This window comes from Anser brachyrhynchus, assembly GCF_964034855.1.
Source record: "Anser brachyrhynchus genome assembly, chromosome: 6".
NCBI classification, from domain to species: Eukaryota; Metazoa; Chordata; class Aves; order Anseriformes; family Anatidae; genus Anser; species Anser brachyrhynchus.
This window is the reverse complement of record NC_137700.1, coordinates 10,290,572-10,312,314: the sequence shown is the minus strand read 5'-3', so window position 1 is coordinate 10,312,314 and position 21,743 is coordinate 10,290,572. Positions and strand designations below refer to the sequence as shown.

Sequence of the window (21,743 nt, the reverse complement as noted above, 5' to 3'; positions counted from 1 at the left end):
TTCTCAAGGTCCAAGTCCCCTGAGAAGCTACCCCTGACTCACTTGTCATTTCACAGTATCAAAAAATACAAAGTCACCTAATAGAATGATAGGTTTCTGTTTAGTGGCCACATCTTGACTTTTAATGCTGCTTGATGGAGGATCAGGGCTCTTTCTGGTATGTTTTTGACAACATGAAATAAATAAATAGAAAGAGGCAGTCTTAGAAAAGCTGAAATTAAAGCTTCTGAGGTTTTACAAAAATTACATTGGCACACTGTACTGATTAGTGGAAAAGGGTATACAATTCAGTAGTGTTTTTTCTAAGTCTTTCTATATGTCTACATGTCTGTAAATGTAATCTCAAATTGATAGGGCATTAGGCATGTCACATTGCTAAGATAGATCGTTTATAAAAATATGATTTAACATCATTATTCAAAATAGGACTATTGTTTGTTTGAATAAATCTTATTCTGGAGATGTTGTGTCATCTCTTTCCAGATTAGGTAGAGAAAAAATTGTGCGTGGTCTAGGAAGACTAGCCTATTTAGCTGACCACATTATACAAAGTGGTGTAATTAGTAATATAGTTTCAGATCCTTCATCTTGGTTTCTTTCAGTTAGAAAAAATATTACCTGTATTTGCTACCTGAAGGCTCAAGTTTCAGAGTCACTTCTCCTTGTATTTAACCAACATCAAAATGACTTAAAATGTCATTGTCATATCCTTGGCCTTCCCTCCTCCCCGATACCTGATCATACCAGAATAATCATACAGATATTGGTCCATGTTGAAAAGAAATGTATAACAGAATTTAACAGTAATAGTTACTGTTTTTTTTAAGGTTACTCGATGCATTAGCATATTTCCATTTTTGGGGTTAGATTAACATCAAGTTCAATGATTTTTTTCCCCCTTCTCTAGTTTCTTCTCAGCCTCAAAGACAATAGGTAGAGCTTTAACTCTACAGTTCTTATCTAGAGAGCAGTGGTGGTATTCTGCCTCAGAGTAGACACCAATAGCTCTGAAAATAACTTTGGAATGGTCTTTGTGCACTAGGACTACATTAGGTTGTGTGACAGTAGTGTATAGTCTACATGTATTCACTACTGAAGTAGTGTCTATAATATTTAAAATATGTAGATAGAATATGTAATGTAGCTGAACTTGTAGCCATATTGGATGGCATCAATTACATTGATAGCGTGTATATATGCTGTTAAGTTTGTGTGGTTTGGTAAAATAGTAAGTTCAAGAGCATTTTCATCCCTGAGTAGCAGGTAGTACGGTTACTAACACACCCATGGTATTATTCAAGTGTTGGTTCTAAGAAGGATTCTTTTCACTTTATAGTCTTCATACTGTCAGTAGCTTTGTATAATTAAAATACTACTTTGATTTAAAAAAAAAAATAAAAAATTGTAACCATTTTTCACTTATTACATCCTTTAATGTCGTGCTTCTATGTCGTGTGTTTCAAAATACGTAAACTCTGCATGCTGAACCCTGAACTTGTAGCTTCGTAGCATCACTGTCAATATCTGAGCTATTTTCATGTCTCTTAGCTCACCAGTGTCTATTTATTATATAGAGAACAAATTGGCATGATTCCTCAACCTGAATTGCTATATTGAGGAGAGGTTGCTCCACATATATCTGACAGTGCAGGCTTAGAGGAAAACAGTTTCTGGCACGATAGCCAGGTGTCCTTTGGCAACACTTGCAATAATGTCTAAAGGAACAGAATGAGATCTACAGCTGAATATCCTGTGAAAACAGTAATAAAAAATGTAACTTAAGTGTACTGTTCTGAAGGAAAATATATCAGATAAGTTGCAAATACGGGCCTAAAAAGACGACAAAATAATATATAACGGCAGTGTGCAGGAAGAGGAGTTAATAATATCAGTGGAAGATAAAATGTCAGTTCTTGTTACACCTTTAAGTGATGGCTAGCACATTGTGGAAGGACATTAGGAAGTTTGAAGTTGCTTACTGCCTTTGGAGTTCGGGTATTTTCTTCTAAATCTCCAACTGCCTGTAATCAAATTCTATGTTTACGTAGGTGCAGAAGTATACTCCAGCCAGTGAGGAGCATCTGTCTCCAGAGCTACAGGAATGGGCACCATATTCACCAAAACGTTCTGCTAGGCACAGTGATGGCTTTGTGTCTTCCACCTTATACACTGGAAGCATGTCATCAGGTGCGTGACACTGATGTGGATGGCAAGATATAAAGTGTTGGTATGGTTCTTTATGCTGAAGTCACAGATATATCTAATGTGACCTGTGTTTCTGATATTCTGAATAATAACTGCAAAATTTCCCCCTCTGAATTATTTTATTCCAGAAGTATGCTTAGTTAAACTACTATATTCTAAATATCTACCCTGGGATTAGATAAGAACTCAGATTTACTTCCTAGGAATGCCCCAAGGAATCTGTCCCTATCAGTCAGGATAACTGAGGAACAAACATGAATTGCAAAATGTATTTTTGTAGTCTGTTGTAATCTCAGCATGGTGTGTTGGTTTTCTGGACTATAAAGAAGTAAAATCTGTTTAACCGTGAAGGAAACTGAACAGCTCCTGGCTGAAGGATTTGTTTCATCTATTTGTGTGCAAAGGAGTTCTGAATGTCTTAGTGGTGAATGAGGTATAGCCTGTACGTTAGGGAGACAAATGAGATGTCCAAGGTTTTTGAAAGTGAACAGTAAGTGAAGGCATCCTGAGTGTTGGATGCTCAACTTCTGAAATATTTTAAAGCAAAAAAGAAGTGGTGTTCAGGAAGTATTATGTATCAAACTCTGCCTATTGGAAATAAAATGCTTGGAATATCTCAAATAGAATGCCCAAATTGGTTATAATCTTATTCTGTCTTAATAAAAGATTAAAAGTCAGTGTGTTTGAGATACTGTTGAAGTGGGGACTCAGAAGTAGCTCACATGTAAAACAGAAAACAGTTAACTTACTGTCTCTGTTAATCAGTTGTTGGTATTGAATTTAGAATTGTTAGCTGGTTTAAAGTTGGCATGGGCTAAGCAGAGTGCTTCAGGAGCTAATGAGGCTATTGTATGCTGGTTGCTTTGAACTGGTCAAGATGCATTTGGTTAGACCTGGTAAACTTGTGGCCAGATGGATTGTTCAGTTTTCAGTGCTCCAGCAGTTGCGTATGACACTTGATGTTCAAACCAAGACAATATTGATTTTTATGAACTTACTCTCAGTTCTTTGCCAAGTCCCAAGCTGCCACAGGTTCTAGAGTACTTCTTATTGGAGACAATGGAGAAGGTAATGAATAGTGTGTGTAGAAGAATGGACAGCTTCAGACTGTCTCAGAAGACATACTCAAGAGTGTCTCAGCTTAAAGAAGCTTCTGCTATTTGGTTTCTGTTGTTCTTTTCTATCTCACTTTCCTTCTCACTGAGAGAGAGCAGAAAACTATCATAAGTTTTTTCTTCCTAAAATAGTCATCTTGTCATGGTATCCTTGATTGCATAATAACCCAATCAAGTCAAACCTACATTATATGGTATGATTCTGTCTTGAAACGAGAATAAGTTTTTGCTGTTGTATGCTATGCTACCAACTCACTGAAGAGGGTATTGGTCAAATAGATTTAGAATACTGAAGGATGAGTGTACTTGAATGAGCAGCTTGAGTAATAACTCTTTTGAATAATAAAATAATGGAATACTACAAGCTAAAGCCATAGGACATGTCAAAAGTGGGAGTCTGAACAGAAACAAGATGATTTTAGCTGTGCATAGTTCAAGTACTGAATAAAATCTTGACTGTATGGAGAGAAAAACAGGCTCGTTGTTGTATAAAGAAGTTTAATATTTGAAAATAGATGAAATCTTGTAGTTAGCAGTGCATTTGAAAAGGATGTTGAAAATTTTATTTGTTTTGTAATCCAAGGCACTTTATTATTGACTCATTACAAAATTATAATCCAGATTTTATGTATGTATGTACTACTTAAAAGGTGTTTAATGATACTGAGTATTCTTCTCTATGCTAGTAAACTTAGAGATTCATGTACATATATGCAGAAATTAAATATTTATATAATTACATATTATAAATATAATCTGTAATTTATATGCTGTTAATTTTAGTAAGAATGTCTTTCTATCATCTTAAACAGGTACTGTACCAAGAAGCTTAGCACCATGCCCTGCAGTAACTGCGGTCATGAGAAATCCCATCTATACTGCATGGAGCCATAGAGTTCACACCAACAATTGCCCATCAGTCGCCAGCCAAATATGCCATCAACATCTGCATCCCAGGTATTTTGAGCTTGATATCACCTTAATACTTATTTACATTAGGATGAAATTGTTTCTGGTAGTTGATTTATATAGTGCAGAGTGAAAGACTGCTGTTGTCTGTTATTTTGACCCAGACTTCTCAATACCATTATTACATAGAAATGATGTGCTAGTTGCTTTCACCTTGCTTTCAGCAACTGATGTTTTGGGTTTCTGTCCTGTTCCATGGGCTAATATTCAGTAAGAAGTTACTTGTTTTAATGAACTAATTCATATTTTTTCTTTATCAAAACAAAATAAGCCTCTCATTTCTTTTTTCCTTTTTAAAGCAGTTTAGGCTCTTTTCTCTCACTTGTCTTAATTCATAAAGTAGTGGGGCAATTAGGAGGTGGGAAGGAGGGGAACATTTATTTTACTCAGGATAAGGATAATCAAAATTGTGTGGCCATTTACTATTTGCTGAGATGCTTTGCCTGGTTCTGACTGTTGCCCTATTCTTTGCTTTTGATGTAGTGCTCAGCATCAAGGTCGTTTGAGTTTGGACCTAAGTCATAAACACTCCAATGATTACTCTGAAAATTCACGTACAAGAGCATCTCATGGCTCAAATTCCTTGCCATCCAGTGCAAGACTTGGTAACTTGCTTTTATGATTTATTTCATGTGACACTCCTGCCTTTTGGAGAATAGTAATGAATGGAAAATTCCTTAAGTACATGCTTAATGGGATTGTTATAGCTGGCAAAGCCTAAAAGGCTTCCTGTTTATTTGCGTCATATTTCCAGTTTTATGATTAAAGGTCTTTCCTGGAAGTAGCCTTGTTTAATTCACCCTGTATAGTCTTTAAAATATTATTTGTGAGTGATGCAAACTTGTTCTTTAGATGCCTCTTATTATTTGAAAGTATTCTCGTAAAGGTGTGGGAGGCCTAGTGACAGTATTTTTGAGATTCAGTGAGGTGGAGAGGTGAAGAGAGAAGGAGAGAGCCTGCAGAACAAAGAAATTATGACAAATGGCCTAATGTAAATTGTATTGTTGGAAGATAAGTTACAATTATGTTTACTTGATTGATGTTTAAGATTGGTTATGCCTGTCCTAATAATACCAAAGAAAACATATGCTTTATAGCAGTAATATTTAACATTGTAGAATTTCTTTCATTTTAAATTATGTAATACTTTTTTGTGTATGTGTTCTTGTGTTCCATCTGTGACTGCAATTGCATTTGAATAGAGCCTGAAAGCTTTGTAGGCACAACAGAGAAAATGGCACAACAGTTTGGAAACAGTGTCAAGAAGTTATGCATTCATCTAAGCAGAATATAATCAGGATACTTTAAATACCTTTTGGAAAGTTTCATGGGTTCTTAGTAATCTCAGGTATTAGTTTCTTGCTCAGACTTCAGGTTAAGCTGCATTTCTATTAAAAAATGTTTTGAATGTTTTTCAATCAAGAATGGAAGGTTGTTGATATGTTGATATATATGTTGATATATATGGTATATACTGTGTATGTACACACACAGTGCATGGCTGCATTACGTTGTTTGTACTCACTATGTAACCAAGACCATTAACAAAAAGTATGCTGTATACGATATATATTCATAATCATCAGTGCTTCTGCAGAAATTTAGAGCCCCTTTTAGTGTTTGGTGAAAAATTAGTCTAAATGTATTTTTTATTCAATGTTGTTGCTTTTCAATTTGTAAAATTGTAATTTTTCTCTTGTAAAAATAGGTTCTTCAAGTAACTTGCAATACAGAACAGAACGAATTAAGATCCCTTTAACACCAAGATATCCAAGGTCCATCATGGGCTCTGACAGAGGTGAATTATTTCATAAATAATTTTAGTTGTAATATTTTAAGTATTGCTAATCCAAAGCCTTTGCAGTTGCTCTATCAAGTTGCATGAAAATCTAAATATGACAGTTTTATGAATGTTACAAAACTTGTATTTTACAACAAAAAAGGTAAAGAAAAGAAACTTTATAATGAAAGGTGATTCTTCTGTTAGTTGATTCTAGAACACAGCAAGAAAATGCGCACGAAAAAGTAAGGGTAAGCATAGCTGTGTGTTTTATGGTTGTAATTTTCTTCAGGAATGATATCTTAAATGTTTTGACAGTGAAATGACCTGCAGTAATATTTTTTTTTTTACAATTCTTTATATTATTTTGTATGCTATTGCATTACAGATGATAAATCATGTTTTTAAATCCAGTGAAAAAATTTTAGTAGTTCACCATATTTTCTGTTGAGCAATTTTTAATATATCATACTAATACCAGTTGGAGTGCACAAGAGCTTTAGAATTCAAAATTTGATTACAGTAAATAGCAGCTGATTGCTACCATTATTGCTCAAATATTTTATAGCCTTAATCGATTGTATGCAATTGTTTTCTCTAACCGGGTAAATATAATTATTGCAAATGGCTTTTGTTTGTAATAAGTAACTTGAGATTTATTTTCTGTAGCTTTGTCAGAAGAAGCAGATGACTGAATGTTCTTATTAGGGAACTTGTTTAGTAAATGTCTCGAGGGTGCAACAAGGGAAAAGATTAAAAAAAAAAAATCCAAGTCAGGCTTGTTTAAAATTGCAGTACTTTCCTGTCTTTGTGTAAAACTCATGCTGGGGTTTTGTTGGTGTTTTCAGGTGTTTTGTAATGCTTCTCATACACAAAGGAAAAGGCAGTAAATAAATATTTTATTTGAAACTAAACCAACATATTAAATCTTAATTTTTACTTTACTGTTTTCCATTATTTTTCCTTAACTTGGAATGCTAAGTGTTTTCAGACATGCCCTTGTATGTACCCAGTTCTTTATGGTGAGAATGGAAATATTTTTATGCGCACATATAGAAGACATACTTAAGATATTAAGGAAAGCGAGTTTGCACTGTCTAATGGTAGTTACCGAAGTTAGGAAGCTGGCTCCCTAAGCTCATTTGATGGCTAACAGAGTGCTAGTGAATGGTGTGGTCATTATTTGTGTCTGATGTGTATGGTGTCTTTCCCTATGTCTCTGTAGATCTTCCGAAGTATGACAAATGCAGGACACTGAAACCTGACTTTGATTGTTGTTTTGTTTTTTTTATAGGCTCCTTGTCACACTCTGAATGCAGCAGTCCCAGCTTGATAACTCCTCCACAGTCACCTCTTAACTTGGAAACATCTTCCTTTGCCAGCAGCCAATCTCAGAACTCCCTTTCTACTTTACCTAGAATTTCTATTAGCCCAGTATCTGTTGGAGAACGTAGAAAAGATAGGTAAGGTCCCCACATTATTTGTTTTTAATAGGAATGTGTCTGAAGAAATCTTGTACATTTATTGGGCCAGAAGGAATATGAATAGTTAGTTTAAATGAAAAATATAAAGATACAGAAAAGCATCTCAGGTCCTGTTACTTAATGTTTTTACTTTCTTAACGAAGTATATAAAAGATCTTTGTTGTTTTTTTCAAAACCTAAGTCTTAAGTTCAGAAAAGTAATGAATTTCATAAGGATTTTATTTTTTCATGGTAGATTAATGGCCACACCAAATGCAAATAGTCTAAAATGGAATATACTCCTTTAGCTGAGCTACCTCAGATGCTTATTAATGGTAGGCCTCATCTATACCCTAGAAAATAAAATACCTGGTAATATTTGATAGCTAAATATCAGCTGCCTCAGTATAGCAGAATATGCATTCTAACCACTGTGCCTTGATTCAATTCAGCCAGATGAATAAAAAGAATAAACTAACTGTGCAGGAATATATCTATATATACAGACTCTATTTTACTACTGTGACCATGATTGCTTTGGTTATACCTGGACCACTACTAGCAATAGCGTTAAGTATATGCGTAGCTGTTTGTGCAATTTGAACCTCATATGATAGTTTTCTTAAGATCATGAGCTTTGTGTTGTAATGACTTATTATCTCATGATGAGTATGTTCAAGATGCGTTGTTTTTGGTATCGGGCTTGGGCATTTGATTTCATTTTATTGTGATCTGGCTAGACTGAATATATGAAACATTTTGCATGAACTCAAAGCATTGAACAACAAGAAGCAAATCTGAATCAGGTTTTTATTTACACTGAGGCAGCTGAATGCCACTCAGGCAGTGTATGACATACCGGGAACTATGGTGTGTTGGAGTATATTATATTTATGTGTACTTCAGGACCCCTTTGTATTGCATGGCTTTTGTAAAAAGACTGACCATAAGAATGTGAACAAGGTAATAAGGATATTCTGTATTCTAAGTTTGCTGGTAGTAATAAAAAGTTATTTATAAAATGTTATATGAAACTTTTTTGTCTCGTTTAAAGAATCTTTATGTTATTGTAGTGACACTATAGATTGTGTGCTCTGTTACTTTGAAAGGCAATATAAAGAGGTCTTTGTGGGTTTTCATTCTTTTTTACTTCGTTGTGACTTCTGTACTATGTTTTTCTCATATAAATGTTCCTGTAATTGTCAATTGCAAATTCAAAGTCAGAATTTATTTTCTTCACCTGACTAATTATGTTTAGTGTTCAGCAGCAAAGTTAGATTTTTGACATCCCTACAACTTTTGTAATTGTCAGGACGTTCTAATGTCTAGGAATTAACAACTTCTATTAATGGTGATCAGAATATTGAAGTACAGTCAGGTGCCAGCCCCTCAGCTCTTGCTGTACTTGCATATAAACAGTAGTATGAATGACTTTCCCAGTCTAAAAAGGATATGATTTTGTTCAGAATAAGCAAAACAAACCAACAAAAAAGACAAAACAGAAAAATCGTTCCTAAAATAGCTACTTGGCTAAATGAAATATTTTAAGCATATGTGAGATGATGCCATGTTAAATGGTTATTTGGTCTTTCTATCCCTTCTCCTCCCCATAAAATATAAGCAATTTGCTTGGCATTTCCATATAATATATAACACAGATTTAAAAAAAAAATCTGTTGTGTTCATTTTTTTAGGAGAACAATTTAAATGAAAATGAAAAGAAATCAGATTCATTACTTTTTTTTTTCTAAACATCATTTAGTGATTGTAGCAGGCAGTCTGAATATTATAAAAGAGTGCATGTCACTTGATTTTAATTACGCTGCTAATCAAGTAAGATACCTTTTTAATGCTGGTTTATTTTATTTTTGTTTCCCTACTATATGCATTACTAGTTATCTTTCATTTTGAATTTGCTAGAGTTCTAAGACATGATCCTGTGCAGTTTGTATGGGCTTGATTCTTAATCATTCCAATACAAAACAAACAAAACTGAAAATGCATGTGGTAGATGGAGGCAGAAAAATACAATAGAGCAGAAAGGTGTAATTTTAGTTCTCAGTGAGGTGATAGACCTTGATAGATTTTGTTTGGGCCCATTAACACATAATCACATTGATATTAAGAGGTTTCATATGACATCATAATTTACATATTTTACTCTGCTTTTTTATCTTCATTACATTGATAGACAAGCTTCAAGGGCATTACTGCTAATAGTGATGTTGATGTTAAAAGATTCAGGTCCCAGAGTTGCATACTTATCAGACAGTTTGTATATTTTATACATTAACAAGGTGACAAAATATTATGCCCAGCTGCAGAAGGCTACCAAATGCTTACCTTCAAAGCCTGTAACAATAAGCATAATTTATGAAGTAATGTCCTCTTCCCTTCTCTCACCCCCCCTCGCATCCCGCAAATCCTGGTCTTCCCAAAGATACCTTTCATCTGTCACATTAATAGCAGTGAGTGAAGTGCAGTTAACGCAGCAGGATTTAAATAGTTTGAACAGTATGCACAATTCAGCGAATCTCTAAGTGATATAATGAAGAGTTCAGAAAGAAGACATTCCAATTAATGCATGCCAGAAGTAGTATAATGCTATTAAAATTGTGTACTAGAAGGGCTGCCAAGACCTGCTGTCACCAGTAATGTGCTCTAGACACCCTCAGGTACGTCTGGTACCTCATCTGTTTCATTCTGAACTAGCTTAGCTGTTAGCACCTGGTGATGCCTTTTGCTGTATAAATACCATTGAGATCATTGTAATATGAACCAGCACTTTTTAGGACGCTTCTGTTTGTTTATACGTACCGTGGAAGGGACTAGCTATGTTTGTATGGGTGGATACTTCCCAACTATGGGGGGCGGACAGGGGAACGCATCAGGGTTTTATTTCATATAATCCGTTCTTTTGTTATACTTACTGGTGTTGTATTACTGTATGTCTTCTTCTAAGTGTTCTTCTCTTCTCAAATCTTCTGCGTCTTTCAGATATCTGTTCCGTAATAGGTCTTTTCTGAGAATCCCTGTGGCTCCTAGGCCTAGGTTCTCATCACTAAGGAGTTTGAGGTTGGCCTGATATAAGGTTGTCCTTCTCAAGCAGTATTGCGCACTTTGTGCTATTTTACGTTTGGATAATTGCCCTGAGGAGAATTTGCATGGTAATTTTAATACTACCATGCAAACTGCTGTCTTAATGGCTTGGGTTTGCAACTGCTTAATTTTCATTACTAATTTATGTTTCACTGCATACAAATACAAAATCTGATATTGTGCATTGTTATTCCTTGGTTTACTACTTCACCATTTATGATGTTTATTTTTATGGTCAGTAAAGACTCTCAGCATTTATAAGTAACATACCCTTCTGGAATATCGCTTGTAAATTACATATTATATATAGTAGTTAAATTACTTTTATATAATATGGGTCTGGAAGTTTCTTTTCCTACCAACTTCTCCACCATACTATTTGTAATTCATGTTTACCATAATGCTTTAGACCAGTTGTGTACCTGGTATATGTTTAGTTCTGCCACCGTACATTGCATGGAGTTAAAGGAATGCATTTACAACAGTTGACAATACTTTTTTAAGTAATTGTTTAAACTTCTTTTATTATTGCAATTCAGACAGGCATAAAATATTGCATGTAAATCTCATTGTTATGGTTCAAGTGCAATTTTTTCCAAATCAGTTTTAACTATCTCCTCTAAAAGGCCCTACATGGAAGAGCCACGTCATGTAAAAGTGCAGAAGGGTTCTGAGCCACTAGGGATTTCCATTGTGAGCGGAGAAAATGGTGGAATATTTGTCTCTAAAGTAACAGGTGGGAGCATTGCGCATCAAGCTGGCCTTGAGTATGGTGATCAGTTACTAGAGGTAATTGTTTGCTTACTATTCCTTTGGTTTAATGATTCAGTTCATATGAGTCCAGCAATAACTGCCTTTCTTAAAAGACTATCTTGTGAAAGTTTGTCTGCTGTGAGAAATAGCAGAGGTTATTCTTTCTGTATTGTCGTAGTCCAGTAATTGTGACTGTTAGTGGCTTTTATCAGGCTTTATCATAAAATAATGTCTTTTGATGATAGGACTGCTTTGCATCTTATATAGATATTCTTCAAATTAAAGTTAGCTAGTTAAGTTGCCTAAAACAAAATAGTCCTAAAGTCAAACTTCACTCAACTTATGAGTCTCCCTCATAAGGAGAGTAAATACTCAGCGTTTACTGAGTTTTGTGCTGCTATTGTGCTGTACCCATACCTGAGATAGCTGGTTTAAGAAATACTCAGGTAGGCTATTAGCTACAGTCACGTTTTGGCATATGGCGTTCAATAAGTATGTAGAGGAACATTATATGAAGTACAGAGTCACTTTGTAAATGTATGTTAAAGCATAGGTATGTTAAACAGTGTGCGGATGACTTAAAATGGACCTGAACAGGATTATGGATCTGAATTTACCTTTCAGTCCTGAATTTTTTCACATCAGTCATCTGAACCAACTTTCATTTAATCAATGATAGCAAGTCGTAACACGGTTCAGAATACTTATGTCTTTCAGTAGTAAAAGGATTTTAAACTCATGGTTAGGTTACCAAATAATAAAATTAGTGATTCCTTCCGAAGAGTTTAAACCCTAGGAATCATTGCATGGCAGCTCTTCCATACTTCCGGTTACTCCAGTGGGGGGAAAAAAAATCAGCATTTAAATATTAAACTAATTAGGAGACGGAAAGAATGGTTTTGCTAGTTCCCGTTTTAAAACTTTGTATCCTGGTTTCTGTGGTTTTTTCATAGTTTAATGGAATAAATTTGAGAAATGCTACAGAGCAACAGGCTCGACTAATCATTGGACAGCAGTGTGACACCATTACTATTCTGGCTCAGTATAACCCACACATGTATCAGCTTGGGAATCATTCACGATCAAGGTAAGGATGGCGAGGCTTTTAAAGAACTATTCTAATCCATGCAGTTATCTAGATAGTAGGTAACTTCTATATGAGTAATTTGTATGCAAATGTGTTGATAAGTAGTGTGATTGCATAGAAAAGTAATGTGTATGTGCTTATCACAAGAAAAACATTGTATACAGTTATACTTTTTCTAACCTAAGACATAATCCTTAGATTCATTAAACCAAAACTGATGATTACCTCATACTAGCATTAAGAGATTCCAGTACTTCAAACCAATTTTGTATTCTTTTTATAGCTGAGAAGTTTCCTGAAACAAATTGGACAAGGCATATGACTTAATTATCTATACCATTTTCATGCATGATCACATTTCAAGAATGAGCTTTATCTTCATCAGACTTGTGGAGAGCATGTTATTTGGCATGTTGTTTGGGGGTGTTTTTTCTTGCTTTACACTTGTTTTGGGGTCAAATTAAAAACTGTGTGTCTACATGGAAAATACTCATCACTGGTGAAATTCTAACCACTAGCCTTCTATTCTTTTTTTCTATTAGTTCTCGCTTAGAACCTGTGAGTAATCATTCCACCCCTCAAGGCAGTGGAGCTGCGACACCTGACAATCATTCCGTAATTGATACTGTGAGTGAACAAGATGAAGGAACAATGACACCCCCATCCAAGCAAACCACACCAACTACAAGTCCCCGGAGTTCCTTAAGGTAAAACTTTTTGTCTTTAAAATGGAAAGCAAAAAGGTCAGAGTAGATGTGGCTGGTTCAAATGAGTCAGCAGAGAAATTAGGTGGACCCAGGATAAAAGTACAGGATTTCAGTCTGGATTTGAAAGATGGGGTCTACAATGAGTGAAGTAAAGTCTAAGAAAAGATTGATTTAGTTGAGAAGATCAGTAAGTGATGTGTAGTTTTTCTCATTATTGTATCTGTAGGTGCATAATTATTGAATAATAATTATGCAAACACGTATTGTTCAGGGATATAGTTCATTGTGTACTCTTAATACAGGTTTTTAAAGTGAATTACATTTGTTTTTTCTTCCTTTTGGAAGGGGCCCTGTGGACACAAATAAACGGAACCCTGAACCAAGAATTGTTGTTGTTAAAAAATCCCAGGTGGATCTTGGGATCCAGATATGTGGTGGAAACCTCTATGGAATATTTGTGTCAGATGTAGATGATGATAGCCCAGCAAAAGGACCTGATGGACTAGTCTTAGGTGACATGATACTTGAGGTAAGTTAGGAGAACTGCAGCATACGGACAAAATATCTAGGGTGGTATAAAGAGGGAGTTGTACAAAGAATCTTGATGTCTTGCAATGGGAGATGTTCCGTGAGCCTGCCACAAAAACTTGGTGAGAATGGTGTGTAATCTTTGTTCTGACGGCAACCTGTGAAGAGCTGGATAATGCACACCTGGAGAGCTACCACTGAGAATCTAAGTTGCACAGGCTTGAAGGACTAATATATGTCTACTGGAATTATGAAGAGCTGTTCTCTCCATCTAAATGGAAAACCTTGAATCCAATTGCTGTATGTATGACAAAGACAGGAATAGGGATGATACTGTGAAACAGAGAAGAATATTGAATTTACCCAATGAAATTGTAATGAGGCTTCAGGGGAAAACATGTCATGTCTTTGACTCTGCTTTCTCAATTTGACATGGGAATATTTCTCTTCTTGGCCGGTCAGTTAAGGTGATAAATGTGTATTTGTTTATGAGCTTTTCAGATACAGCTGAGCATTGATACTTTCTGAGCATTGAGATTCTCCCATTGTGCTTCTAGTAACCAGATGCAGACTTGGCTTTGTAATTGTGTTGGACTCTCCCTCAGACTACCTGTTTCCCCTAAAAATATTAATTTCTTTCCAGTGTGAATTTTACAGTTCTCAGTTTATGCTCTGAAAATTATTTAAAGAAGCGTAGACTCTCTCTCACGGGGCATGTATGCTGTATTCAGCTAGTACTTTGCTTACCACCCCAAACCCTCAATTTTCTGTTAGACATCTTGAAGTACAAACTGTAGTATAGTTAAGTGGTAAGATTCACTTGTATATTGAGTCTGTCAGTAGGAAAAAGACTAATTTTACATGTTTTTCAAGCTCACCTGATTCTATTGCACATTGAGATCTGTATCACACTTAAGGGTTTTGTGTTTTGCAGTATGGGTCCATTGATATGCGCAATAAAACAGCTGAGGAAGCTTATCTCGAAATGTTGAAGCCTGGAGAAAACATCAAAATAAAGACTCAATACAGAATAGAAGAATTTAATAAGATAAAAGAGCTTCCTGGAGATGGATTCTATATTAGGTATTTGAGTGTGGCTGGTAATGAAAATATAAGGCAGTTTAGGGTAGCATGCTGACCATCATATGAGAGAGTACATCTGTTGTACTACATTTTATAAATTCCAAGTTATTGATTTATCCCAGCTAGTCTCTGACAGCAAGTACGCAACCTGTAACACTGGTTAAAAGCTGCATGTTTCACTGTAAACTTCTGTACTCCTGAAATGTAAAATGTGGCCCTAATCTATTATAGTTTTTCTTCAAAATGCATCTGTTCTACCCTTGACTTGATGGAGATTAGTTGAAGAGACTATTTATGTCTTCCTTTGCAGAGCACTTTATGACCGTCTTGCAGAGGTGGAACAGGATTTAAGTTTTAAGAAGGATGACATTTTGTATGTTGATGATACTCTACCACAAGGAAACTTTGGTTGCTGGATGGCTTGGCAGCTAGATGAGAATGCTCAAAAACTGGAAAGAGGACAGATTCCCAGTAAATATATGTGAGTGACAGCCATACAAGTTACTTACCTTGGTCTTTAAAAATGTCTGACTAATGAGATGTGATGTAAAATGTGTTTGCTTCTATCATTTCTGGGAGATGTTAATTCTCATATGTCATTTTATGGGTGACATATTTTAATAATTTTAAATATATTGCTCTACCAAGTCATCTTTAATGCTACTGAGAAGTAAATTAGAAATGGAATGGATACATAGCCTTATGGTGTGACAGGTAATTCAATAATGGTAAGTGATATTAACCACAGCAAAAGTATCCTTTAACTCACCACTGCACTCATTCTTGCAAAGTACCAGTGGTTTTAGTTATCTGTGGATATAAATTTTAATATAAGACTGTGTATTCACCTCAACTGCATAACATGGGTAGAAAAGTTCAGGAGCATGGAAGAACTAAAAGTTTTAAATAGTTACCGAAATCACATGAGTTATTACTCAGTGATAAAATATTTGTTCATTTCAAGGATACTTTTCCTCTGCTTTCCTTTATATTTTTCCGATAATCTTCTCTCCACGTTGTAACTCAAAATTCATCCTGATCATGGAATAAATGGTATTATGTAGAATGTGCACTATATACACACAGACGCATACACATCATTGATAGGCTTATTACTAGAAGATGGTTAGTAAAATTAACTACATTTCACATGTTATGTGGCCAAAATGTTTGTGCTTATCTAAAATAAAACTACATGTTGTTTTGGACTGATAAGAGATGATTTTTATGGATGATTATAACATGCAGCTTCATATAAAGAATGGGATCTTCAGTTGTATGCGAAGGCTGGCTTTACTGGCAAGTAGGGGCATGCTGCTCTTGGAGCTTTGGAAAATTTTGCCCTGGCTGTTAGAGTGGTCACCCTACGTGCTTTGTTGCTATTTATAATGTAAGAACCTGAAAAAATGATGGAGGGTGAGTTTTGAAATGTTGTTTATTTGATTATTATAAATGTTTGCTTTTGATAAATTTTCTGTCATGAAGGTGTTCCAGATACAGCAGTAGTACTGTTTGTCAAAAAAAAAAACAACCAAACTAATATATTTATATATGTGTTGAAATACCAACCACTTACTCTGTTTCATTGTAGGATGGATCAGGAATTCTATAGGAGACACAGTGTGTCAGAGGCTAAAGATGAAAACAGCTCATCTAAGACATTGTCAGCAGCAGCACGAAGGTCATTCTTCAGAAGAAAGCATAAACACAAGCGAAGTGGTTCCAAAGATGGAAAGGATTTACTGGCTCTTGATACAATTAGTACAGACTCAATTCCGTTCTTGGATGGCAAGTACCTTTGTAGTACTTGGAAGGGGCTAGCCTTTCTCTTTTGTTTTTAAATTGCTGCAGCAAGACCCTTTACAAATAAAATAGGTATCTTTTTCGTGTGCTTTTAAGTGATGAGCGTACATTACTTTTAGTGATAACAACAACAAAAAATAATGTATTAAATGGCAAGACAGATTATCTCAAATGTAGACAAGTCATTTTGTTTTTTCTTGTTCATTCCTAAGTCTACTGACATTAATGTTTCATTTGCAGAGGGGAATGGCTTTTTGATGTGGGGTTTTGATCTTTCCTTCAACTTTTTAATTTTTATCCAGGTCACTTAATCTAGACAGAAATCCTGAGTACACTCAAAAATATTCACTTTGATTTGTTTAGTGCTGTACAGAATTCATGCTGATTACAACACTTCTTGGAAGAAACCAGCAAACCGACTGATTATTGTGTCTTGTTCACATTGTTAAGAAATAACAGGAATGATTGCTTTTAAAAATTGGGGTGGGGCTGTAGGAGGGGTGAAGGACGGAAGCAGGAGGTTCAATTATAAAAATAGTTATTTTAAGCTGTGAAATGCTATAATGGCTAGTGAGCATTTTTGTACTTCTCAAGGACCTTATCTGCTGCAAGGGAGCTGTTTTCACAATTACTGTTATCTCATCTGAGGTTATCTCATCTGAGGAATGCCAGGAGAATAATGTCTACTTCTATAAATAAGTCTTCTGTGTGTGTAGATTCTACAAGTCTGGCATATCAGCGTGTACAGAAAGTGGACTGTACCTCTCCTAGGCCTGTGCTTATTCTAGGACCATTACTTGATGCTGTGAAAGACATGTTGGTCAAAGAATCCCCTGGAAAATTTTGCAGATGTCCTCTTGGTAAGTATGTGCATATAAATAATTTTTTCTCCCTTAGCTAATAATATCCGTATGTGAACTAAATGGTAGCACAAACATGGGAAAAGCAAGAATCTTAATTTACAGGCTGTTCTGTTAGTTTTGTTCTGAAGGAATAGGAATGAACAATGGCTGTTTTGTGCTTCTGTGTAACAGAGGTTATGAAAGCTTCCCAACAAGCCATTGAACGGGGCGTGAAGGATTGTCTGTTTATAGATTATAAACGGAGGAGTGGACATTTTGATGTGACAACTGTAGCTTCAATAAAGGAGATAACAGAAAAGGTGAGTCACTTAATGGTACAGTTCTTGGTAAAATTTGTAATATGCTGTCATACTATTGGCGGGGAGAGGGCTAAAATTTATTTTAATGTTGTCGTCATTTAAGCCATCGAGAGGCTTGTTCCTAAGGCCACAAAGTGGTTACCTGTAGCAGTTTAAAAATCACTTTCAGTAAGCTCACCTTTGCAGAAAGTGGGATATTTTTTCCTATTTTTCAACGTTACTAAGTAAAGTTCAAAATTATTCTTCTTAGAATCCATAGGTTTCACCTCCCTGTAAAACTGGGATTTTTTTAACTGTTCCATTTAATGTCATCCATAATGTAAACATAATGATCCTGAAGACAGGTTAATTAACAGACATAAATTAAAATCTGTTCATTGCTTGTAGTTTTTTGTCAAACCATACAAAATCGTATTACTTAAACACTTCTGTTTGCTTTTGATTTCTCAAAGACAAAATGAATATGTGCATTTAAATTGGAAAAAAAAACATTGCATATGTTTCAGTCTGAGTTTTCATTTCATTAGTTTTTAAAATATTCTTATTTCTATCAATGCATGCTTTTGGTACTGTGAATGGAATTTCTTGCAATTTTTCATTTTCTGTCTTTTTTTTAACTTATAAGTTATTTGGGTACAAATTTATCAGTAGCCCTAAAATGCTAAACACGTAGTGAGATTATGTTGAGTTGCTATGATGTAAGTAGGGGAGAAAAAGGGGGGGTGCATGTGTGTTTGTGCTCTTTAACTGAATGAGTGTTTTGCATTTACATTTGATCTTAGGATTGTCATTGTCTGCTTGACATCGCTCCTCATGCCATCGAACGGCTCCACAGTGTTCATATCTACCCTATTGTAATTTTTATTCGCTACAAAAATGCTAAACAGATCAAGTAAGTCTGTAAGGGGTATAGTTCAGGGATGTTTATTTTCGATTAAAATGAGTTTTGGTGCTGGTGTTATTTTTTTCATCCCAGTCATGTTGAATCTCTTTCAAATGCAGAAATTAACTATCATAAAAATCACCTGTGAAGTAGATGGCCTTAATTTCTTTTAGGTTGCATGGCAATTAAGTCAATCATTCACAGAAATTAAATAACGTATTCCAAACTGAATGTACTCAAGGAGTCATTCAAATCCTTCTCACCTACCTCTGTATTAAGCCATAAGATAAATACAGCATGATCCATAATGACATTGAGGATTAAGTGGTAACTATGACCTAGAGCTTCATCTCAGTGGGGCCAAGTATGATGATGCTTAGCCAGTTTCCTCTCCTACACTGCAGCCAATTGATTCCTGCCTTTGGCTTTCACTCCTCTGTTCTCCACCCAGAAAAGTCACCTTTTGTCATCGAGTGTGTATACTGTGGTCTTGTCAGGTAGTGCTCTTTAAGTAATTGTGAATTTCCTACTTGAATTCCTGTCCAGAAGCAGGACGCAGGAATTACAAACCACTTGATCTTTTATTAAATAAAATATCCCTTGATATTTTATTAAGCCTTTGCACCTTCTGATAGAGGTGCAAGAAGTGACATAATCTCCCTATATAAGTATTAAGAAACAGTTTTGTTTTATTTCAACTTCAAAAATGAAGATAGCAAAAGACTTAGATTCTTGATCTTTAGATAAATTTGATTCTGTTTAATAAAGAAGATGAGTATCACCACTTTCAAATTAAAGAAAGACATAAAGGTCTGTTTCAGTATGGATTGTATGTTCGTACATGGAATGATAAATGGAGCTGTCATGTCTTGAGCCCATCTGAAAATATAGTAATGACCATTAAAGCTATTTTATTTGGTAGGTTATTGAAAGAGACAGAAAGCAAGGATTTCTAACAGTTATCAAATAAGATGCAGTGGCTTTTGCCTCTGTCTCCTCTGGGCACCAAAGGTTTCCCTTGAAGAACCTTTTTGGTTTGCCACAGATTCTGTTGACATTCTGTATATATTTTTGTACACAGTACATTTGTGTACTCCCCATCCGCAAGCTGTGTAACGTAAGAATCCTACACAGCAATGATCACTAAAATTTTCATAGTGACTTTTGTGTTTATAAAATAAAATACTGCTTCTTTTTCTCACTGCACTAAGAAACTATGCTTATATGGAAGACTGTCTTGCTCTGATACCGAACAAAAATTGTTAGCACACAAATGATCCCGATGACTTTGCTAAACCTGATGAACTACTGCTGAACCACAGTAGATGGCACTCTGTGCACAGCATTATGCCTGCAAATTAATTAGCTTCTCACATGCAGCAATCTAGAGGTAATCATATTGAGTCCATTTAAAATAAAATTACTGTTATGCAAGATTTTTCTTTTTTTCCCTTTTTGTTTTTGCAGAGAACAAAAAGACCCAATCTTCCTGAGGGACAAAGTTACACAAAAACATTCCAAAGAACAGTTTGAGACAGCTCAAAAAATAGAACAGGAATATAGCAAGTACTTTACAGGTTAGTATTTAATCAACATATCGCTAGGAATAGAGTGGCAATTTCTTCAATTTACGCTGTAATTCCAAATATGTTCCTTCACAGAATTCTTTTATTCATTTTACTTCCTGATTGGGCAACCTCATGCTCTGGTGTTTCATTTTACAGGGAAAGGAAATCTGCAGATATAAGTACTATCCCTTGCTTTTTTGTGCTTTGTTTTTAGTATGTTACACATCTTAAAACCTAAGGAGATTCTGAGAATGTTTTATTACAAGCCCAGGAGTATTAGAAATACAGTGAAGATAATTTGAGTATGATAGATGACACGGTGTTATCAGTTTTATACCATGTAAGGAATATTGTTTTAGAATTGGGTAAAGACGAACAAAAAAAACCAAAACAACCTGTAACTGGTGAACTAATTATTTGAGGTATACTTCAAATCTTGTAAAAAAGGACAGATTTTGTCCACGATGTCTCAAGTGCATTCTAATTGGGAATAGTTGAGGTTTAGAGACCTTTTTAACATCTTAAAGTGTGTTATATGAACCTTGGATTAAAGTTAATAGGCTGTTCACCACAGAAATGTTGCTATATTTGAAGGCTGCCTTGTCTTATTTCAGAGTAAATTTCCATGTGGTTCTACATTACATTCAAAAGAGTAAGGATGAAATTTTATCCATCTTGATGTGAATGAGAACAAAGCCTATAAAAAAGGAAAAAAAAAAAAAAAAGCCCAAAGCAGCCAGAACCAAACCCCTTACCCCCAAAACAATGGGTTCATTACAGAAGTGTTTTGAAACGCCCAGAAACCAACTCCTCACCCCCAAAACAATGGGTTTCTTATGGAAGTGCTTTTGAGACAGACCTGCCAAGTGCAGGGGAGTGGATGCATTTAGCGCAGAGCTATCCGTGTATCCTGAGAAAAGTTGCACATCCTCAGCCAAGCTGGTTCCCTGGTATGTAATAGCAAGACAAATGTTCATTTAAATTATACTGAGTGATTGTTCACAGAACTTAACTTGTGCATGGCCAGATCGTAGAACTATACATTATCATCTGCTCCTTGTTAAGTCATTTGTTACATTCCATTTTCACCCTGATAGTGGAAGTGGACTCCCTTGAACAAGGTGCTATGTGTACCTTCTTACATGCCTGCGGGAAGGGCCTCTCTGTTAGTGTCAAGTGCAGTGGACTCCAGCTGTCATCAGCTTTTCCAGATGCTGTTAGTCAGGTTTCCTGTTGAAACTGCACTGACGTGTAAGCAAACTGCAATTGTGATTTGGTGCATTAGACTAGCATGTTGGATACAGTAGCTTCCTCGTGAAGTTAGTTGTATGGTACACTTTACAACCTGAGCTCCGCAACTACTTCATCAAGTGCATTTTTTTAACTCATTGAAGTTGCCTTTGTTGCCTGCACAAAATTTTAAGCAAAACTTATCTGAATCACTGCCTAACTGCTTTGTCACCTTTCATAGACCTTATTGGTTGCATGTTCTGTAGCCAAAATCACGTGACATCCTTAACTATAGTATACACTGCAGC

General features: G+C 35.4%; 1 protein-coding gene across 34 annotated transcripts in view; it reads left to right on the top strand.

Moving 5' to 3' along the window:
- The window catches only part of DLG5 (discs large MAGUK scaffold protein 5), a 170,763-nt gene that overhangs the window by 81,668 nt on the left and 67,352 nt on the right, over window positions 1–21,743 (top strand). For all 34 annotated transcript variants that reach the window (XM_080598304.1, XM_080598303.1, XM_080598302.1 and 31 more), the window contains 16 exons: window positions 2,049–2,187; window positions 4,133–4,277; window positions 4,773–4,894; window positions 5,998–6,087; window positions 7,364–7,532; window positions 11,258–11,420; window positions 12,338–12,471; window positions 13,014–13,178; window positions 13,524–13,707; window positions 14,641–14,789; window positions 15,100–15,270; window positions 16,381–16,577; window positions 17,309–17,452; window positions 17,627–17,754; window positions 18,537–18,646; window positions 20,105–20,214. In XM_080598304.1, the coding sequence (XP_080454430.1) occupies window positions 2,049–2,187; window positions 4,133–4,277; window positions 4,773–4,894; window positions 5,998–6,087; window positions 7,364–7,532; window positions 11,258–11,420; window positions 12,338–12,471; window positions 13,014–13,178; window positions 13,524–13,707; window positions 14,641–14,789; window positions 15,100–15,270; window positions 16,381–16,577; window positions 17,309–17,452; window positions 17,627–17,754; window positions 18,537–18,646; window positions 20,105–20,214 (2,320 nt within the window). The remainder of the gene's footprint in view (window positions 1–2,048; window positions 2,188–4,132; window positions 4,278–4,772; window positions 4,895–5,997; window positions 6,088–7,363; window positions 7,533–11,257; window positions 11,421–12,337; window positions 12,472–13,013; window positions 13,179–13,523; window positions 13,708–14,640; window positions 14,790–15,099; window positions 15,271–16,380; window positions 16,578–17,308; window positions 17,453–17,626; window positions 17,755–18,536; window positions 18,647–20,104; window positions 20,215–21,743) is intronic.